Source organism: Colossoma macropomum, unplaced genomic scaffold, assembly GCF_904425465.1.
Source record: "Colossoma macropomum unplaced genomic scaffold, Colossoma_macropomum, whole genome shotgun sequence".
Classification (NCBI taxonomy): Eukaryota; Metazoa; Chordata; class Actinopteri; order Characiformes; family Serrasalmidae; genus Colossoma; species Colossoma macropomum.
In genome coordinates, this window is record NW_023494804.1 from 2,771,130 (window position 1) to 2,792,017 (window position 20,888).

Genomic DNA, 20,888 nt, shown 5'->3' on the forward strand with positions numbered 1-20,888 from the left:
CAGGGTGTGACTGTTAACCCTGCCTGTGGGGTGAGCAGTCACATATGCACTCATGCCACTTTTGGCTGAATGGTTGTAAAACCTCCTTCTCAGAAATGGGTGAGGTGGTGCCCAGCTCTCCCTCACAACCAGGACAGCCTTGAAAACTTCAAACAGTCGCAAATTCACTTCCACATGTATTCCACACTGCTGCTCTATTTCCACATATCAGCAAATGCTTAACAGCCTGGCTCACGCTGCACTGCGCAATGTGTGTGTAATTGAGATCAGGAGTTGTGTTAGTGCTGGAATGAGGGACAGTCAGCCTGTCCACTAAAGCCAGGCTGTTAACCACGTCCTGTGAAGCTCAAAGGCCCGAGGCACTTCCTGCCTCGACAGTACGCAGCCGACCCTCAGTCGGGACATGTTCAGTGTCTGGGGTTTGACTCTAGTTTTAGCGCTGGAGCTACGAGGCTAATGCAGCTAACAAGTAAAACATGACTGCTGCTACTGTTTTTAGCTATGCTAATGTACTTCAGTCCATGTTTATAGATAAAAGTGTGTCATACAGCATCAGAACCCCCTTAATCAAACCTATTAGAGATCACTTGAAGGGCAATTCCTTCCAATTTTTTAAATTACTACATAACTCAGTGTAATGTAAACAGAGTGATTCAGAGTGGTTTGGTGTGAAATGGTTCAGATTTCTTTATAGTGGTGGTTATGATAGGAACCAGGGGTCGCCATGACTACAACACAGATATAGACATTTTATTTACTAACCAGAACCACCAGTGAACCTACACGAGTCTTCTGAGTTTATATGGAATGTTGATGATGGGAAAATAGTAGAAAATCTGGAAAAATATTTTTTCTTTGGGGACTATTTTGCCTCACAATGTCCTGCATGTATCCCTCCACCATGAATGGATTAGAAATGATGTTTTATTCCAAAAATCTTCTCAAAACTATCATAAAACAGTGTCTCAGTCATCAGGCAGTGAATTCCTAACCATTTCATGTAGTAACTTTCTGTGAGGGAGCTTTTAGAGGTGGACGTCTGGTTCCTATCACCACCACTGTGAACAGTTCTGACTCTGTAAGTTTCTCTAGAACAGAGCTTTTCACACCAAACCACTCTGAGCGACTCTGTTTACATCTTAATCATTTAATTATGCAGAAACTTTGAAAAATCAGTGGAGTTGCCCTTTAATGTTGGTCTTCTTTCTTCAACAGCTTTCTGAACGTGAACTAGTAAAACAGGCCACACACCGTCTGCACACAAGCCACACAGATGCAGCAGTAATCTTCCCGGCTTCGCCTGTTTATGTTATTCTTGTTTTTCTTCTTTTTTCTATTTACGTGTCTCATGAATGTGCAATACCTTCTCTGGGCCAATGTCAATAAGACTGATACCAACACCAGCATCTGGCTCTGATTAAAAACAAAAACCCGCCCCCCACCCCTCGCTTAGATCCCCCCCTGTCGACACACACTCCCTCCTCTCCTTTCCTTCTCCAGCATCCCTCCCTCCGTCCCTCCTCCCCCACAGCCACTCACTCTCTCTCTTCTCCTCTGTTCTGTGGCAGCTGAGTGGAGAAAATGGAGAAGTTCAGCTGGACGTTCTGTTTGGGGCTCCTTCTGCTGCTGGCTTTCGACCGGACGCTCGGCCAGACGACCAACTACACCAGGTGGGGTAGGGGCGTGCGTGCATGCGTGTTTGATTTTGTGTATTTTCAGGACTTTGTTGTAAAACCAGAGAATGTGGAACTTATCACAGTGCTGAGAGAATCTCAGAGACTTTCATGTGTTTGATTTCCAGTTAAGCAGCCAAAAGTTATTATTTCTGAGAAGATTAGGTGTCTAAACTGGTGTTCAAAAGCTACAGAGAAAATGGGGCTCCTGGAAGACCTGGTAGACTCCAAAACTGCCCCCATCAGATAAACAGCACTTAAAGCTTTCATCTCTGAGAGAGAGGAGAAAATCAAACTGCTTCAGATCTGAAAACATCCACAGGTGTTTCTGTCCATCCTTCCACTGTGAGAAGACGACTCAGCGCTGTGGGTCTGAAAGGATGTGTAGCTGATCAAGAAGAACCTCACTGAGAAAAGGAGACGGACACATCAAACAAAGAAGCTGAACAATGGACTGACCACCCCAGAGTCCAGACCTCAGCATCACTGAATGGGTTTGATTACTGCAGAAAATGATCAACCAGCTTCTAAGACTGAACTTTGGAGGTGAGTCTGCAGAGAAACTGAAAGTGAGTCTCCTGAAAAGAATGGAAGCAGGAATAAATGGAAAGAGTGACTCACTGAACACTGAACAGCTGATATTCCTGATGCTGGAAAGTGAATAACTTGTACTTAATGGCTGTTTTGACTGGAGATTAAATAAATGAAGGGATCTCTGACTTTTGCAGATTATGTATACAGTATAATATATATGGGACACTTTCAAGCATATAAAAACTTAAAAAACATATCCAATCCAATTTCCTATGTTGTGTCCAGAATGATGAAACTTATTAAGAAATAACTTATTAAGAAATTACTACTAATAATTATTTACAGTGTATCATTGCTCATTTATTAACTTTGCTTTTGTCAGAAAAAAATATACTTCATATATACATAAAACATCTTAAAATACATATCTTACAGTATTTTATTCTACACTGTATAAGTAAAAATTAAATAAAAAAACAGCCTAATAATGTTTTAATATTTATAATAATAATAATGGAGTAATCTAGCATTAATATTGATGATTAATTGATTATTCCTATACATGCTATTCATAATAGTACATGAAAAATGTCACTACAAACATATATGTGCCTATGAGAGATCCTGCTGGTGTGGGTTTCCTCCCTTTCAGTGATTCACTTATGGCTCATTTATGCTCCCTTTACGTACGAAAAAGGACACGTCCGTTTCAAACGATGTAACCATCACTGCCCACATACTTTCATGCGTCCTTTATGTTGGCATGGATGTTAAGCAATACATTCACTAGAGGGCAGTCCAGAGTTAATATTTTCTTTGGAGGAGGTCCTAATAATGTACCAACTAAAAAAGAGACGGAAGAGGCAGTGCTGTAGACGGTGGTGTCTGTGAGGTCATTAAATACTTTGCAACATGTGGAAAGAGAATTATTTTCACTTTATATTACCGATGAGAGAAATCGGCATTGTGTTTCACATGAACTATTGGCTACACTGCCCCCCCGTGTCTTCCGGTGGTACTGCGCCATTTTGTCCGCATCCGTAAGCTTTCAGAGAACATGCACAAATACGGACGAAATAAATGCAGAGTACGGACAGAATATTTGTATCTGTGTTTAACATTGGGCATAAATGAGCCTTTAAAGCGATTTGAGCGCTAATAGCTCCCCCTTGTGGAGAATCAGCTAAAGACGGCCTACGGAAACCCCGTTTATCACTGAAATTGCAAACTAATAACTAAGCTGATTCACAGTGAACATACATTTTAATTGCTTAAATATGTAATTATGGCAGCCAGTTTTTTTGTCTGCAGTACACAAATGCTTATTCATCTACTGTATGTCATTGCACTTTGTTACAGCTGTGGAGACTGTAAATGTGATTTAAGATGTTTTTTTTGTTTTATTGGGGGTGTTTGGCTGAGTCTGTCTCCTATGCTCCCTCAGTGAGTCTATTTCTCGTTACTGAAGGGAGCAGAGGGACATTTTCTCTTTCTTCTTGGAGACTCGGCTCAAATTGAGTGATCACGCTGGCCGACGGACTGCTGGGCAAGAGCTGTGGAAAACTTCTTTGAGTGTGTTTAGAGAGCTGGAGTTCACCCACTGTTCATCCCAGTGTACACTATTTTATGAGCTTTTGAAGGAAAACTTCAGCTTATTTCAACCTAATTCTCCAGCTGCCACATCTACATTGTACCATCTGTTACCAAGTACAGTAATTTCAGTGCGTTTTGTTTACTAAGGTAAGGACAGAAAACGTTTTGCCTCAAAACTCAAGTATAATATAAGTCAGTGGGCAGTTTGCACGATTAAAGGGTTCTTTGTACCATGAAAAGGTTCTTCAGATTATTGGAAAATGTGTATGAATGTGTTATAAATGGTTCTATATAGAACCTTTTTGAAACCAAAACCCCAAAAGGGTTCTTCTGTTGTTACAAGCATGACATCATCACAATAGAAGAACTGTTTTGGGTTCCTCCAGGGTATTTTAGTGAAGAAAATTGTACTATATAGAACCATGAACACTCCAAGAACCCATGATTAAAGCTCTGTGCATGATGAAAAGGTTCTTTAGATTGATGGAAAATGTGCATGAATGTGCTATAGATTGTTGTATATTGAACCTTTTTGAAAAGGGTTCTATATAGCACCCAAAAGGGTTCTTCTATTGTTACAAGCTTGGCATTTGCATGCTTAAATGTTTCTTTGCATGGTGAAATAGTTCTTCAGATTGATGGAGAATGTGTTGTATATGGTTCTATATAGAACCTTTTTGAAAAGGGTTCTATATAGAACCAAAAAGGACTCAAGCTTGCAACAATAGAAGAACCTTTTTGGTGCTATATAAAACCAAACTGCTGTACTCTAACCTTCACCTGTGACAGTAAACAGTCACTGCACCGGTTCTTGGAGTACACACTTAAAAATGATGGTTCTTCAAGTCTTCTTAGTAAAGAAAGTGGTTCTATACAGAACCATGGACACTCAAAGAACCCTTTGCATGATTAAATGTTTCTTTGCATGGTGAAATGGTTCTTCAGATTGATGGAGAATGTGTTGTATATGGTTCTATATAGAACTTCTTCGAAAAAGGGGTCTATTTAGAACCAAAAAGGACTTATAACAACAGAAGAACCTTTTTGGTGCTAGATACACTCTAACCTTCACGTGTTACAGTAAATAGTCACTGCACCGGCTCTTGGAGTACACACTTGGTAAAAATGATGGTTCTTCAAGGGTTCTTTAGTAAAGAAAATGGTTCTATACACAACCATGGACACTCAGAGAACGCTTTGCATGATTGAAGGGTTCTTTGCATGGTGAAATGGTTTTTCAGATTGATGGAGAATGTGCTGTAGATGGCTCTACATAGAAGAACCTTTTTAAAAGGGTTCTATATGGCACTAAAAGGTTTTTCTATTATGACAAGCTTGATGTAACAATAGAAGAACTCTATTTGGTGCTGTATAGAACCATGCACAACAGGTTCTCCATCAATCTGAAGAACAATTTCACCTTCAGAGAACATTTAAGTCTGACGTGTTTCTTTGAGTGTTCATGGGTCTATATAGAACAATTGTTTTTACTAAAGAACCCTTGAAGAACCGTCTTTTTTAAGTGTGTACTGATGTGTGATATAGATGTGGCAGCTGGAGACAAATACACTAAATCCTTTAAAGATATTTTATGTTTAATATTCAGTCTACTTGACTGTAAAGTAGCCTTTATTGGTGTTTACTGAATGTGGTAATGGTGTAACATATATTAGGTCACCTCCAGCCTTTTTTCCAGGGAGCTGCAGTGTCAGTCCAGATAGAGGCCAAAGGAATTTCAGCTTCCAGTTCAGTTTCCACTTTGTTTGTCTCCCTGCAGTTCATCCAGTCTATTAGCCAGTGGCTGTATTTCACTCTATAAAGGTATGCTGGCAGAAACGAACCTGCTAAAATGAGGGAAGCAGAGTTTTTTTAATGTCATGCGGTTTAAATGCTTTAGCAGTGCTGTGGGAGGATAGAGAAACAGAAAAGAATGAACCTCTCCATGATTTTAACAGGAGAGCCTAATGAGAACAGACTCAGTTTATACCACAATACCTACATTTAGAGTCAGTTATTCATTCAGCCTAATGAGAAACTGTAGAACAGACTCAGTTTATATCACAATACCTACATTTAGAGTCGGTTATTCATTCAGCCTAATGAGAAACTGTAGAACATGATGCAGTATTTGTCCAAATACGTACATTTGGAGTGCATCAATGTGGCTTTGGTGAAAAAGGCCATGACCAAGAAGCTTTGTTGATCAATACTTTTGCTCTTTACTGGCAACACATTCTTACAGCACATTACTGAACGCTTGGTGGTTAGCCACAGAACTGGGCAAGCTAAGCCTGCTGGACTTCCACTGAAGGTAGACACAAACACCAAATAACATGCCTGTACACCACATACCAACATGGAGAACCACAGAACATGCATTTTTTTCTTTTTTTTGTTGCAACTCTAACATTAACTATAAAAAACAAGGGCATTAAGTTACCAGAATAATAGGCAGCTAACAGGAGCTCGTGGCTACACAAAGTAACAGCTAAAATAGCCAGGCACAATAACTACACGCTTAGAAAATGATGGTTCTTCACGGGTTCTTTACTAAAGAAAATGGTTTTGTATAGAACCGTGAACACTCAAAGAACCCTTTGCATGATTAAAGGATTCTTTGCATCACGAAAAGGTTTTTCAGATTGGTGGAAAATGTGCATGAATGGGCTATAGCTGGTTCTATGTAGAACCTTTTTGAAATGGGTTCTATATAGCACCAAAAGGGTTCTTCTATTGTTACAAGCTTGACATCATAACAATAGAAGAATCATTTTGGGTTCTTCAAGGGTTCTTTAGTAAAGAAAATCATTCTATATAGGTTCTATAGATTGATAGAGAATGTGTTTTATATGGTTCTATATAGAACCTTTTTGAAAAGGTTCGTCTATTGTTACAGGCTTGACATTGTAACAACAGAAGAACTATTTTTGGTGCTACATAGAACTCTTTAGAATCATCTACAGCCCATTCTCAATCAATCTGATGAACTTTTAATGATGCAAAGAACCCTTTAATCATGCAAAGGGTTCTTTGAGTCTTCACGGTTCTATCTAGAACCATTTCCTTTGCTAAAGAACCCTTAAAGAACCATCATTTTTGAGAGTGTGTAAAAGTGAATCGAATACAACGCGTCTCAAAGTTCAGCACCTCCACAGACTGTAAAAGAAGTTCTAGAAAAAGGTTCTCTGAGGGTTCTCTGTGATGTAAGTGTGGTAAAAACATTCAATGCTCTCAGTTGAGCATCTGGTATTAAAGGTTGATGTCACTCACAAACAGAAACAAAAGACCTCTGTATGTCTGAGAGAGAGACAGAGAGAGAGAGAGAGAAAGAGAGAGAGAGAGAGAGGGAGAGAGGAGAGAGAGGGGGGGGAGGGAGAGAGGAGAGAGAGAGAGAGAGAGAGAGAGAGAGAGAGGGAGAGAGAGTCTCCATCCTGTGTTCTGTGTACTCTCTCCCCTTCAGAGAAAACCGTTAGCTGTCACATCGTCTGAAGTTGATCCATCCAACACATGAGTCACACAGTGTGTTTTGAATCTGTGAGTGAAATGTTGATAAAAACATGCACTTCTTATTTTTTCCCTTTATTAATTCATGCATCCCTGTACAGCACTGTGCACACAGAGAGCTCCCTTCATTTATTTAAGTTCCAGTCAAAACAGCCATTAAGTACAAGCTCTTCACTTTCCAGCATCGGGAATATCAGCTGTGTTCAGTGCGTCACTCTTTCCCTTCATTCCAGCTCCCACTCTTTTCAGGAGCCTCACTTTCAGTTCCTCAAAGAATCTGCAGACTCACCTCCAAAGTTCAGTCTTAGAAGCTGGTTGATCATTTTCTGCAGTAATCAAACACATTCAGTGGTGCTGAGGTCTGGACTCTGGGGTGGTCAGTCCATCGTTCAGCTTCTTTGTTTGATGTGTCCGTCTCCTTTTCTCAGTGAGGTTCTTCTTGATCAGCTACACATCCTTTCAGACCCACAGCGCTGAGTCGTCTTCTCACAGTGGAAGGATGGACAGAAACACCTGTGGATGTTTTCAGATCTGAAGCAGCTTGATTTTCTCCTCTCTCTCAGAGATGAAAGTGCTGTTTATCTGATGGGGGCAGTTTTGGGGTCTGCTGGGTCTTCCAGTCTTTTCCTTCTTTATGCAAGCGGATTATCTTATATCTAATCTCCTTAGAATTATCGCCTGAGAAAAATGTATAATCTGTGTTTTATGTCCATTTTGACTGAAAAGTAAATAACTTTTGATGGTATTATACATAGTCTGCGAACTCTGTTGTCTCAGCTTCGCACTGTCTGAATGTTTTCTCCTCTCTAACTATATGTGTTGTGTCCTCAGGCCAGTGTTTCACTGTGGTGGTAATTTGGAGGGAGACTCAGGCTTCGTGGGCAGTGAGGGTTTTCCTTCCTTCTACAAACCGGACAGCAAATGCACCTGGTACATCACAGTGAGTGGAGCTGTCATGTCCAAATTTTCCAAAGACAGTGACTGTAAGAGCTGCACTGTCTAAACATTCTGCCAAAAATCAGGTTACATAATTCTAGGATGACTTGCACTCTGTGAACTTTGCTGTACAAGATGTATTGCTACTACAGAGCACTGCAAAGCTAACTTACACACTGTTAGCTGATACTGTGACTCATTTCATTGTGCTGTAGAAGTATGTATAATGAGAATAAACTGGAATTGAACTATTTTCTCCCCTCTTACCGCAAATATAGTCAATCAGCTAAGACATGTTTGGTGTCTGTAATTTGATTTTTAGTTTTAGCACTGAAGCTGTGAGGCTAATGTATCTAACAAGTAAAGGAAACTTATGGTACACCATAGATATACATGCCTGGATGCCTGGATGCCGCGTTGTCTGTTGTTCTCTATCTGAGGCAATACGTCTGGGCGTCCGCCATGTTGGAGAGGTCAAGATCCGCTTGTGAACAGATTCACTTGTATTGAGAGACGATGAGTCTCAGGATTAAATCAGCCACAACTTCCTTATTACTCAACTGATCTTCACCAAATCTGTTTTGTTATAATCCTCAGACACAGATTAATCCAGGCTGCACGGATCTGCTCTCGGTATGCTTTTATTTCTTTAATAACTGATGGTGATAATTAGCCGTCCAGACCAGCAGGAAAGTATTCAGTCTGCACCTGACGTTAAAAACAGAGTTTAGCGCAAGAAACACAAACATACACATCAGCAAATCCATCAATGTGTGAATCACTTCTAATCTTAATCCACATAACAATAAAATAAACCCCCAAAACACAGTAAGAAGGACGAAGCTTAAGTTCCTATTTGCCAGCTTCTTGTTTGAGTTTTCACGTTGCACCTTAAATGGTGCAGCAGTCACTTTCTGGTGCCTGAAGCTGCACCATTTAAGGTGGAACGGGAAAATTCGAGCAAGAAGCTGGCAAATAAGAAGCTAACTTCAGGTTCATGTAAGAAGGTGCTAATGTTAATCTGTTATGAACATCTACACGGAATAAGGAATGCTGTAACTTACCCAGCTGCAAAGCTTTAACCATCACTGTAAATAAATAACTACTACATAAAGTTAAGACCCCCTGAATAGACTATTAAATGAAATAAGCTTAATATAAAACCAGTGGAAAAACAATCACATCAACAGCTTCTCTGTTCTTCACCAACCACACGACCATATCTACACATAAACATCACACATACAATACACATCACACAAACATGAGTGTGGATCGCTGCGTTCCCTCCGTTATATAATCCTATCCCACTTTCTGAGTGTAATATTCCTGAAACAGTGTAATTTTGGACAGTATCTTTCTTAAACTGCCGCTCTGTAATGGTACTGAATGCAGTCCAGCAGTGATGTTGGCCTCCCCAAAATGGTGGCACTGTTGACGTGCCTGGCTAGACCCAACGTGGTCATCACTCGTTTGTCTAAAACCATGAGGACAAGTTAAATAATCTCTAATAGACTTCTTCATGTGTTTCCTGACACTGTATGAAATCTTTAAACATGGACTAAAGTACAGACTAAATTCAAGCTTCGTGATGGCTGCTACTGTTTTTAGCAGTAGCAACAGACTTTTATACAGTGACAGAAACCTAATGTAGCTGACAATTAATGTTAGCTTATACACCACCAACTGTATAGACTGCACTATTACATAACTCATACCCCACCAACCTTAATATTGTTTTCTGACACTGTATGACTTTTTGTTATATGTAAGTGGACAACAATTCATGCACTACTACTGTTTTAGCTATGCTAATGTGCTTTAGTCCATGTTTATAGACAACAGTGTGTCATACAGTGTCAGAAACCACATAATCAGGTCTATTAGAGAAACTGAACAACTCCACACAGTTTGTGATGATTTAGACATTCACTCAGCATCACACTAATTGGTGGGTTATAAGCCAGTGTTACTTGTTAGCTACCTTCTCTACTAAAAACAGTGCAGACGCATAGATGACCATGCTGGGGTGACCAGCTAAACCAGTATCAGCTCAGCATAAACCAGCATAGTTTAAACCAGCATGAAACACTTGGTAGTCTGCGCTGTTTTCAGGCAAATTAGTGATGGTTTAGGCACGCAGATAGCACCATGCTAACTAATTAGCTTCCATTTCTTGTTAACTACATTAGCTTCATAGCTCCAGTGCTGAAACTGAAGAAACACACCAAATGTGTCTTGACTGATTGGCTACATTTGGAGAAATTAGACTTTTCTCTACTTCTTTAATACTGTGTTATTACTTTATTCTTATATTATGACAAAGAAGCGAAAACATTGTTGAGACGGGTATATTTTGCAGTGCTGGGCTGTTTTGGAAAACATCAGGCCATATGGGGGCGATGTTGCGCTATATGACATCTGTTAAAAATCACTCAGCTTCCTTAATGCGTTAGATTTTATTTAAATTAATATTTAATTCCAACAAACAAAACCATGCAGTGTGATATAAAACCATTTCATGCTGGTCTGTGCTGGCTTATTCAGCAGGGTTAGGCTCGTAGATTCAGTATAAAACTAAAGAAGTAAACGTCATTTTTGGCTAAATTATCACTTTAATCTCTCTCTTTGTCTTTCAGGTCCCTGAAGGTAACGTGGTCATGCTCTCCTTCAGGATCTTTGACCTGGAGGCTGACCCTTTGTGCCGATATGACTACGTGGATGTGTATAACGGTCACTCTAACACGGTGCAGAAGTTGGGGCGTTTCTGCGGGACGTTTCGGCCGGGAGCACTGATCTCCACCTCCAACACCATGATGCTGGAGATGGTGTCGGACTCCGGCACCGGGGGCAGAGGCTTCCTGGCCTACTTTAACGGAGGGAAACCACATGTGGATGGTAGGGCTTCTGCTGTCACACAAGGTTTAGCAGAGCAACATGAAGATCATGAACATGAAATTTGCAATTTGAAATGCAATATGAAATTTTTTATTTAAAAAGCAGTCTGACACTGAAATATGAAGTGAAATGTAAAATTGCAATGTAAAAATTTAAATAGGAAACAAAATATGAAGTTTTCAATTTGAAAACTGCAACATGAAATGCTATAGAAAATTTTCAACAATATGCGATTTTAAATGCTATATAAAATTTGCAATATCAATTGCAATATTAAATTCACAAAATGACATCAAATATGAATTTTGCAATGAAATGCAATGTAGTATTTGCAGTATGAAAGCTGCAGGATGAAATTTGAAATATAAAGGTTGCAATAGAAAATGCAATATGAAATTTGCAAAATGAAATCTGTAGCATGAAATCTGCAATATAAAGTTTGCTATATGAAAACTTCAATATGAAATTCAGTTAGAAGTTTTCCAGGATGAAATACAATAGGAAACCTGCAAGATGACAAACAATATGAAATCTTAAATATTTTAAAACATTTTTAAAAACATTGATTTGCTGTATTATTAACATAGTCTTTTCGGGCGTCTCAGTCATTCTATTGTAGAATCTGTTACATTTTCATTATTGCCATTAGGAATCTAGAATTTCTGCCATTTATTGCTGTATCACTGGTGCAGTTGTCTGATAATCAGTGTTCATTTTCGCCTCGTTCTGTTTCAGAGCATCAGTTTTGTGGTGGAAAAATGACAAAACCGCAGGGCTCCATCAAAACCCCCAACTGGCCGGAGAAGAATTACCCACCAGGCATCAGCTGCTCGTGGCTCATCACTGTGGATCCAAGCATGGTCAGAACCAACAATAACCTCAGATACTTACAAATCAGTCTCAGGAGAGCGAACTGTAAAGTTCTAGAGGAGGAACTCATTACTCTAGTTTATCAGATTATTTCTCTCCTTCTTAAAATCAGGCTCAGTTTTCCTTCGAGCTGTTTTTTAGTGTGAAAGCCTTCATGATGGGTCTCTGCTGATATTATCAGGATAATCTTAAAAATATGCAAGGCCTTTTAAGCAAGAGGGGGTGGCTAAACTTCTTCCAAATGCGCAACCTTAAGCAACCTTCCACGAGCATTCTTACTACTGCTGGAACAATGTTTCATAACAAGTGGAGCAATACAAACGTCACAAAATTATTTAATTTAAAATCTGGTTATATAACACGTCCAGATGTTATGGTAAGAAACATTTTATCTTCTAATGTAGTTACCGTTTTGGAGATATGAGGTTTTCTTTGTAAAAAGTTGTGCATGTTGTGATCAGAAACACTCTCGTTTCAGGTTATTGAAGTGAAGTTTGATAAGTTTGATGTTGAGCCGGACACTTACTGCCGCTTCGACTACGTGGCGTTCTTTAATGGAGGGGAAAAGGACGATTCACGACGTCTCGGCAAATACTGTGGAGACGTGGCCCCTGAGTGAGTGCAGAGAGTGACCTTTAATCCCACTGACCTTTCCCAGATCAAGACTATATAACTGGCCACTTTATTGGAAACACCTATCTTGTGCGTCCACTCACTGGCCACTTTATTGGAAACACCTTCCTTGCGCTTCCGTTGACTGGCCCCTTTATTAGAAACACCGACCTTGTGCTGCCACTAACTGGCCACTTTATTGGAAACACTTACTCTGTGCTTCCACTCACTGGCCACTATATTGGAAACACCTACCTTGTGCTTCCACTTACTGGTCACTTTATTGGAAACACCTACCTTGTGCTTCCACTAACTGGCCACTTTATTAGAAACACCTGCCTTGTGCTTCCACTAACCGGCCACTTTATTGGAAACACCGACCTTGTGCTTCCACTAACTGGCCACTATATTAGAAACACCTATCTTGTGCGTCCACTCACTGGCCACTTTATTGGAAACACCTTCCTTGCGCTTCCGTTGACTGGCCCCTTTATTAGAAACACCGACCTTGTGCTGCCACTAACTGGCCACTTTATTGGAAACACTTACTCTGTGCTTCCACTCACTGGCCACTTTATTAGAAACACCTACTTTGTGCTTCCCCTCACTGGTCACTTTATTGGAAACACCCACACTGTTAAAAAAGATATGTCTTCAATGGTTCTTTAGTAAAGGGAATGATTCTGTTTAGAACCATGAGTCCTATGCAGAACCATTTGCCAGCTGAAATGGTTGTTGCATGGTGAAATGTTCAGATTGATGGAGAATGTGTTGTGTGTGGTTCTACAAAGAACCTTTTGGAAAATGGTTCCATATAGCACCTCTGTTTCTATATATGGATCTATAGATGTGACCTCTGTTGTTACGATGTCAAGCTTGTAACAGTGGAACCATATATAACACATTCTCCATCAGTCTGAAGAGCTGTTTCACCAGGAAAAGAACCATTCAAGCATGACATGGTTCTATCTAAAACTCGTGGTTCTTAATAGAACCATTCCCTTTACTAAGGAACCCTTGAAGAACCATCTTATTAAGTATTTACTTTGTTATTCCACTCTCTGTAGTGGTGTTTATTTATCAGTAGATCAGTTAATGGCCAAAGGAACCAATACTGAGCACAATGTCTGTTGATGATTTGCTGCTCTGATACAGAACTCGGTTGATGTGTGCGGTCACGTGTGTGTATACTGAGCATTTTGCAATGGCTTTGGTGCTTCGGCCAGTTAGAACTGGATCTGTCTGTTTTATAACAGCTGTTTTAGGGCACATATAAAAGCAGGCTGAGGCTCCAGTACTGATAATAAGAAACACTGGTATGAATACAGTATGTTTGACTGCTAATGCTTGAACAAGCTCTAATCATTCACCTTGGTTCCTTCTCTCTGTCTGCAGCACCATCGTGACCAACAGTAACGTCCTCCTGGTCCAGTTTGTGTCTGACCTCAGCGTGACCTTTGATGGTTTCATGGCCTCGTACTCCAGCATCCCGCGCGGCTCTCGGGCCCCCACCGCAGGCTCCAGCCAATCAGGAGGCCGCATCCATTCTGTACCCGCGAATCGCCGCCCAGCCCAGCCCCGGAAACCCGTCACCACGACAACTACACAGCCTCCAACTACAACCACGACTACCACCACCACTAAAGCTCCACTTAGACGCTTCCCAGTCAAGCCCGTCCGACCTGTCAGACCACCGGTCCACAAACCAGAACCAAGCCAGCGCAGACCGGCCCGTCCAGGTCAGAGAGGGCTCTTTACTAACTATGACATTTAGAAATACAAAAGTTTTTAAAAACACACAGTTTTTCACAATATTTTTAATGCAAATGAGCAGATTTTTATATTTTTAGATAAATAAACTGATATCCTGCATTTTTGTGGTTTTATGTAACAAAATAACTGAACATGACTATTTTCCAACCTCTCTCCATCTCTCGGAATTATACCGGCTGTTTTTGTTACTGTGCCGTTAAGACTGACATATGTGCGAATGGGCGGGGAATAGGTGGACATATGTAAATATGTTGTTTTTGTGACATCATAAAAACTGTGGATTAAAAAGGGGCTGTTTTTTTAACATTTTGGCACAACCCCAATTGTTTGTTCAAAATATGCCAAAACTACAACGGAAAAAAATAGGCACTGAATACTTGAACGATTCAAAAATAATTTTAAATAAAAACAAATAGTTTTATATAAAACAATAGACTGCATTTGCTGCTATAACTGTTTAACCTCTTTAAATGACCCCAGTGTACAGCAGGTTTTGAAAACTGCCCATTTGCTTGAACTGGATACCTGGTATCTTTTTTTTTTTTTGTGGTGCTGTCGCCTAGATTATGTTGCAGCGCATGCTGGGAACTGTAGTGCAGTTCATGGTGAAATGGGCTAATATTAGAAAATGTAGTATTTTGCGGGCTGAACAGGATTGTGCCTGACTTGGCCCGCTGGCCTTGTGTTTGATACAGGGGTTTTAAAGCGTAACAGGTTGAATTAGAGGGGAATATCACACATGTACACACTTGTGTTTGCTGAGTGTTGAAATAAATATACACAAAAGATCAGCACAGAGCTGCTTTATGACCAACAGACTTTTTTTTAGGAATATTTTCTTCCTTCACTGAAAAGTTCATTATTAATCTCACATTCTGCATTTTCACTTTTCCTTGATTTTCTTGTGATTTCCATTTTCAGTGAACCCGCTGTGCCCCAAGGCCTGTAAGAGGGACGGGCCCATAAAGGCCAGCTTCTGTGCCAGTGAATTTGGTGAGTATGTGCCTGAGTGTCAGAGTGGTCAGTCAGCGTCAGAGGTGCCATGTGCAAAAGTTTCAGCTTTAATTACACTGCATAAAATAGCACCTTGTCAAGTAAAATGATTGTAAATCTAGTCGATAAATCCAATATTTCTCCTGTTATGATTGTTGTAACTTTTTCCAGACATTTTTTACTTTTTTGAGTGATTTTATTAAGTAAAATTATCTCATTATATTAGTAGATTAGTAGATTAATTTTACTTAATAAAATTACTTAAAACAGGTAAAAAAATCTACTCTTTTTAAACAAGTACCACTTTTTTTTAGATATGGATTTAATAATCCGATAAAACAAAGCTTACTAAGTAGAGATACAACTTCTGAGGCCCCTCAGTGCCCCACTGTGGCCACGGCCGAGCTGCTGACCTACAGAACTTCATTAAAGTCAACCGATGGTTAAAATGGTTAAAGTGTCCAAATACTTTTTGCCGCCTCCGTATGTTCAGTGCTGGAGGGAATCTACTTTTGTACGAGCCCCTTTTGTCTTTTTTTCCATTGTTTATCATTGTTGTTTATCCTTTCCTCATTTTTCGTGGAAACAAATGAAAAGCTCTGCTGTTTTGTTGTGTGTGCAGTGATCACAGGCACCGTGACGGCTCTTTCGGCCGGCCCTCAGGGCAGCCTGTACGTCACAGTGTCCATCATTAAAACCTACAAGGCCGGCAGACTGACCATCACTCAGGTTGGAGAGACCATGTCTGTTAAACTGGTGCTGCCCTGCAAGACCTGTCCACTGCTGCGTAGAGGTACAAACACATTCAGTTAATGCACATACACTGACTGGCCGGTTTATTGGAAACCCCCACTTTGTGGCTACAACTCTTGCTTGTGTATATTTTTGTGCTTTACCTCTTCTTAAACTCATCAATACAAGTACAACTCACCCTTCAGAAGCTGAATCATGCAGTCATGTGGTCTCCAGTGGTCGCTTGAATAAAACATTGTAGATTGGTAGATCAAAATGATTTTGAAGCTATTATTATAAGAAAATTAAATTAAAGCCATAATTCACTTAAGATGTCTAATGCAAGTGACCACTGGACACTGGAGCACACTGGGTATCACACTCAGAGATGTGTAGAGCATCGTAAACCCATCGTTGACGCAAAGCATCGTTCCTGCAGTGATATAATGACTGTAAAAGCACCTAAAAAAACATAGAGGTACACAAGTTGCAGCTCAAGAAGTAAAAATCTACTTAAGTACTGAGTAACTTAAACTGCAGTAGAACTTCTTAGAACATCCATCATCTATCAGCCCAGGAACTGAAGTTTGCATGGCTCTATCCTTCTTTCTTTTTTTTTGGTCTAAAATAAAACACTAAAGCTCCAAAGAGGAGCTGAACCAACACAACACAGTGAAATTAAACCCAGAAAGTAAATGTAAATGATTAAAAACAGAACTGAGGAAAAAGTAGATTACTTTACTCACAAATCTACTTGAGTAGAAGCACAAACACATTTGAAAATCATCAAAATGTTACCTAATTACATGGAACTGAGTAGATACACAGCAAAAAAATGGTCTCTTGTTGAGTGCAATGATCTTAAATCCAGCTGATATAGCTAATATTTCTCATTTGGAGATTAATATAAGATTATTTGACTTACTTTTAGACATTTTGCACTTGTTGTGAGAGATTTTAGTCTAATTATCTGACTATGTTGGTTTCAAACTGATTACAATAAGCAATATATCTGCCATTGTGTAGTGAGCTAATCTGACTTACTAAAATCACTAAAACCAAGTAAAAAAATCCTAACAATAGTAAGATAATCGTATAATAAGCTTGCTAAACACTCAAAAATGAGAACTATTGGATTGTGTAATGATCTTAAATTGGAGATTTAGGATCATTACACTTGAAAAGCTGACATTTTTGCAGTGTATAATTAGATACTATGATCCACATAATATCTAAGATACTATGATTATTTCTTAATACGTATTTATGTCTGTGAGTGTAAGAGGCATGTTGATTCACATATCACCAAAACTGAGAGTATATGAGATAAACAGCCTGTAAAGTTTGTTAATAGTCAAAACCCATCAGGAATTATATGTTGATATTGTATCATTTAGAATCAAACAGCTTTAACAAGATCTGCTTGTGTGTGAGATTGTATTGATCCACACATCACCAGAACTAATATAAACAGAAATACATAAACGGCCACTTTATCAGAAACATCTGCTCCATCTTGCTGGTGGACAGTTACACTGCAAAAATGGTGTCTTGTCAAGTAAAATTATCTTAAATCTAGCCGATATATCTAATATTTCTCCTGTTGAGATTGTTGTAAGCTTATTTTAAGATTATCTAACTTATTTCTAGACATTTTTACTTGTTTTAGGTAATTTTAAAATTATCTCACTATATTGGCAGATAAATTTGCTTGTTTTAAGAAATGAGCTTGAAACCAGCAAAACTATCTGCCAGTACAGTAAGATAAATTTGACTTAAATAGATTTTACTTAATAAAATGACCTAAAACAGGTAAAAAATGTCTAGAAATAAGGTAAATAACCTTAGAATGAGTGCACAACCATCTCAAAATAAGAAATATAAGATATGCTGACTGGAATTAAGATAATTTCAATTGACAAGATACTGTTTTTGCAGTGTAGAGTGTTTGTTGACGCACAATCTTCTACCCCCGATCTCCAAATCCAGACTTTGAATCCAGTTTCTGGCCCTGTTGTTTGGTGAGACAGAAGGTGGGCCATCAGTTATATCAACAGGCCAATTGACAAAGCAATTACAAAGTCCAGGACCTCTCCTCAGTGGTCATCAGTAATCAGTTTCTGACCACTGTGCTTCTCTTGGCTGGATATTTTTGGGCAGTGGACCACTCTCAACCACCGACGTGTGCACAAATACCAGAAAGACCAGTCTAACCGACTTTTGTAACCTTTAACGGATCTTCTTTTTTCCTCCTTCAGGTCAGAACTTCATCCTGATGGGTCAGGTGGATGAAGAAGGTCGTGGCACTGTGGCTCCAGGAACCTTCATCGCTCCTTACAAAGCTCCACACCACAAAATCCTCAACAACCTCAACAACCAGCCGTGCTGATGAGCCATCTCAGGCCAAAAACACGCCACCCTGACCGCAGCAGGCCGGAGCTCGGGCCACACGTAATCCAGCATAGAGCCCATAAAAAGAAATGAACTGTATTGTTTTGTATGTTCAGGCAGCAGATCTCTCTCAGACTGTTTGTGAAACTTGACTGCAATTTCATTCGAATCTGGAGCAGCTGCTCACTCTGCAAACGGGAATGATCAACTTGGCAGCATATAAAGGGACTATATTTCACTTTATTCATTTTATACACACGAAAAAAGATGTCATATTGGTAATTTATGATGATGTCATCTAATAAAGGTTTTATATCACACCAAATGGTTTTGTTTGTTGGATTTAAATATGAATTTACATAAAACTCATTAAGGAAGCTGAGTGCCTTTCAACAGATGTCCTATAGCGCAACATCGCCCCCATATGGCCTGATGTTTTCCAAAACAGCCCAGTACTGCAAAATATACCCATCTCAACAATGTATTTGCTTCTTTGTCATAATATAAGAATAAAGTAATAACACAGTATTAAAGAAGTAGAGAAAAGTCTAATTTCCCCAAATGTAGCCAATCAGTCAAGACACATTTGGTGTGCTTCTTCAGTTTTATCACTGGAGCTACAAAGCTAATGTAGCTAACAAGAAATGGAAGCTTATGGTGTGCCAGTTAGTATGGTGCTAACTGCATACCTAAACCATCACTCATTTGCCTCATTTGCACCAAACCACTCTGAACTGCGTGGACATTTTGAAAAATCGGTGGTATTTCCCTTTAAAAAGTGAGTGAGTCCAAAAGGCCACAACACCCGCAACACATTTTTTTAGTTGAATAACATGGGTTACAAATGTAGTTCACACCTTAAATGTAGTCAATCAGCCAAGACATAATATTTGGTGCCTGAAGTCTGCTTCTTCAGTTTTAGCACTGGAGCTATGAAGCTAATGTCGCTAACATGTACTGGAAGATTATGGTCTGCCAGTTAGCATAGTGCTAACTGCTTATATAAACCATCCCTCATTTGCCTGAAAACTGTGGAGGTGTTCAGTTTCTCTAACAGACTTGTAGTTGTAGTTATGTGGTTTCTGACACTGTATGATTCACTGTTCCCTGCAGGAAAAAACGGCACAGACTAGCAAGGGTTTCATGCTGGTCTAAGCTGGTCTATGCTGGTTTATGCTGGTCTGGTTCTGGTTTATCTGGTCAGCCCAGCATGTTCATGCTGGTTGACCAGCATACCAGCATCAAAACACAACATATGCTGGTTTTGCTGGTGACCAGCCATGCTGGTCTATGCTGGTTTATCTAGCAGGGTTATCTAGGCTAATGTACTTTAGTCCACAGTTATAGGTAACCATTGGAGAATACTGAACAACTCTGCCAATTAGCATCATGCAGACTTCACCTACTGTTATATAAATGGACCAACCCTGATAGCGAGCATATATCGGTCCACTGGCTTGATAAGGTCGGCACCCCACTGATTGTTTGCCACTGCTGGTCCACCCTCGGACCACCCAGATTACTGTCATGCATACAAGTTTTAACTATTTTTTAATCTCCCCAAACAGATTTTAAATGCACACAGACTTTTATTTTGGAAAATAAACTTACAAATATTACAAAGAAATGAGAAAGAAAAAAATCATGACTAGGCCTGATATAAAAGGATTTTATAGAAAATGTTGTTTTCTGACACTGAGCTGGATTAAAATTATTTACTAAACTAATTTACAAAGAAAGGAATGAAGGAAAAATCAGTAAATTGGACTGTGAGTGGAAAATGAGTGATGATAAGTGGAATTTTGTCTAATACTCTGCTTAAACACTGGTAGACCGCCTAGAAAACACTGAGCAAAACGCCATTGGACCACCAGATTTGCCATTAGTGGGCCGACAGTGGTCCACTATCCTCTTGCTATCAGGGAAAGTGTGTTAGCATAGCAGTGGCAGCAGCAAAGTAGAGGCCTGGTGTTTTTTCTGTACTTTAATCCATGTTTATAGACAACAGTGAGTCATACAGTGTCAGAAACCACATAATCAAGACTATCAGAGATACTGAACACCTCCTCATGATTTATGGGGAGGGTGTGATGCTTTATGCATGCCGTTAGCATCATGCTAATGAGTGGCTATATGCTTACATTACTTGTTAGCAACATGTTGTCAAGAATGTTCTTCCCAAGAATGCAAGTCTGTCGAGTTCTTGGTTTAGAACAACACCCTTCGTAAACACTGTAAAGGGTTTGTATATTTGCATAACCTATAAATACTCATATTAAACTTTCAGTCATGTTGATCAGGATGAGGCCTGTTTTTCGGTATTTGGAAAGAAACCATTTGCAATCGGATAAAACACTGAGTCAAGTGTGATTTTATCTG

The 20,888-nt window shown here is 39.5% G+C and overlaps 1 protein-coding gene across 1 annotated transcript; it reads left to right on the plus strand.

Annotated features, from left to right (window-relative positions):
- The first annotated feature begins 1,519 nt into the window (after nucleotides 1-1,519).
- Nucleotides 1,520-18,834, plus strand: pcolcea (procollagen C-endopeptidase enhancer a). Its single transcript, XM_036595605.1, has 9 exons — nucleotides 1,520-1,670; nucleotides 8,136-8,244; nucleotides 10,880-11,138; nucleotides 11,874-11,998; nucleotides 12,487-12,623; nucleotides 14,016-14,359; nucleotides 15,315-15,386; nucleotides 16,009-16,179; nucleotides 18,377-18,834. The coding sequence occupies exons 1-9, from the start codon at nucleotides 1,582-1,584 to the stop codon at nucleotides 18,505-18,507; spliced, it is 1,437 nt and encodes a 478-aa protein (XP_036451498.1). The 5' UTR covers nucleotides 1,520-1,581; the 3' UTR covers nucleotides 18,508-18,834.
- Nucleotides 18,835-20,888: the final 2,054 nt, after the last annotated feature.

What these genes read in the sequence shown, in the direction of transcription:
- pcolcea (XM_036595605.1), top strand. Translation starts at nt 1,582, where the DNA reads ATGGAGAAGTTCAGCTGGACGTTCTGTTTGGGGCTCCTTCTGCTGCTG. An exon ending in AATGCACCTGGTACATCACA is followed by an intron (nt 8,245 to 10,879) that starts GTGAGTGGAGCT and finishes TTTGTCTTTCAG; the next exon opens with GTCCCTGAAGGTAACGTGGT. An exon ending in GCGCAGACCGGCCCGTCCAG is followed by an intron (nt 14,360 to 15,314) that starts GTCAGAGAGGGC and finishes TTCCATTTTCAG; the next exon opens with TGAACCCGCTGTGCCCCAAG.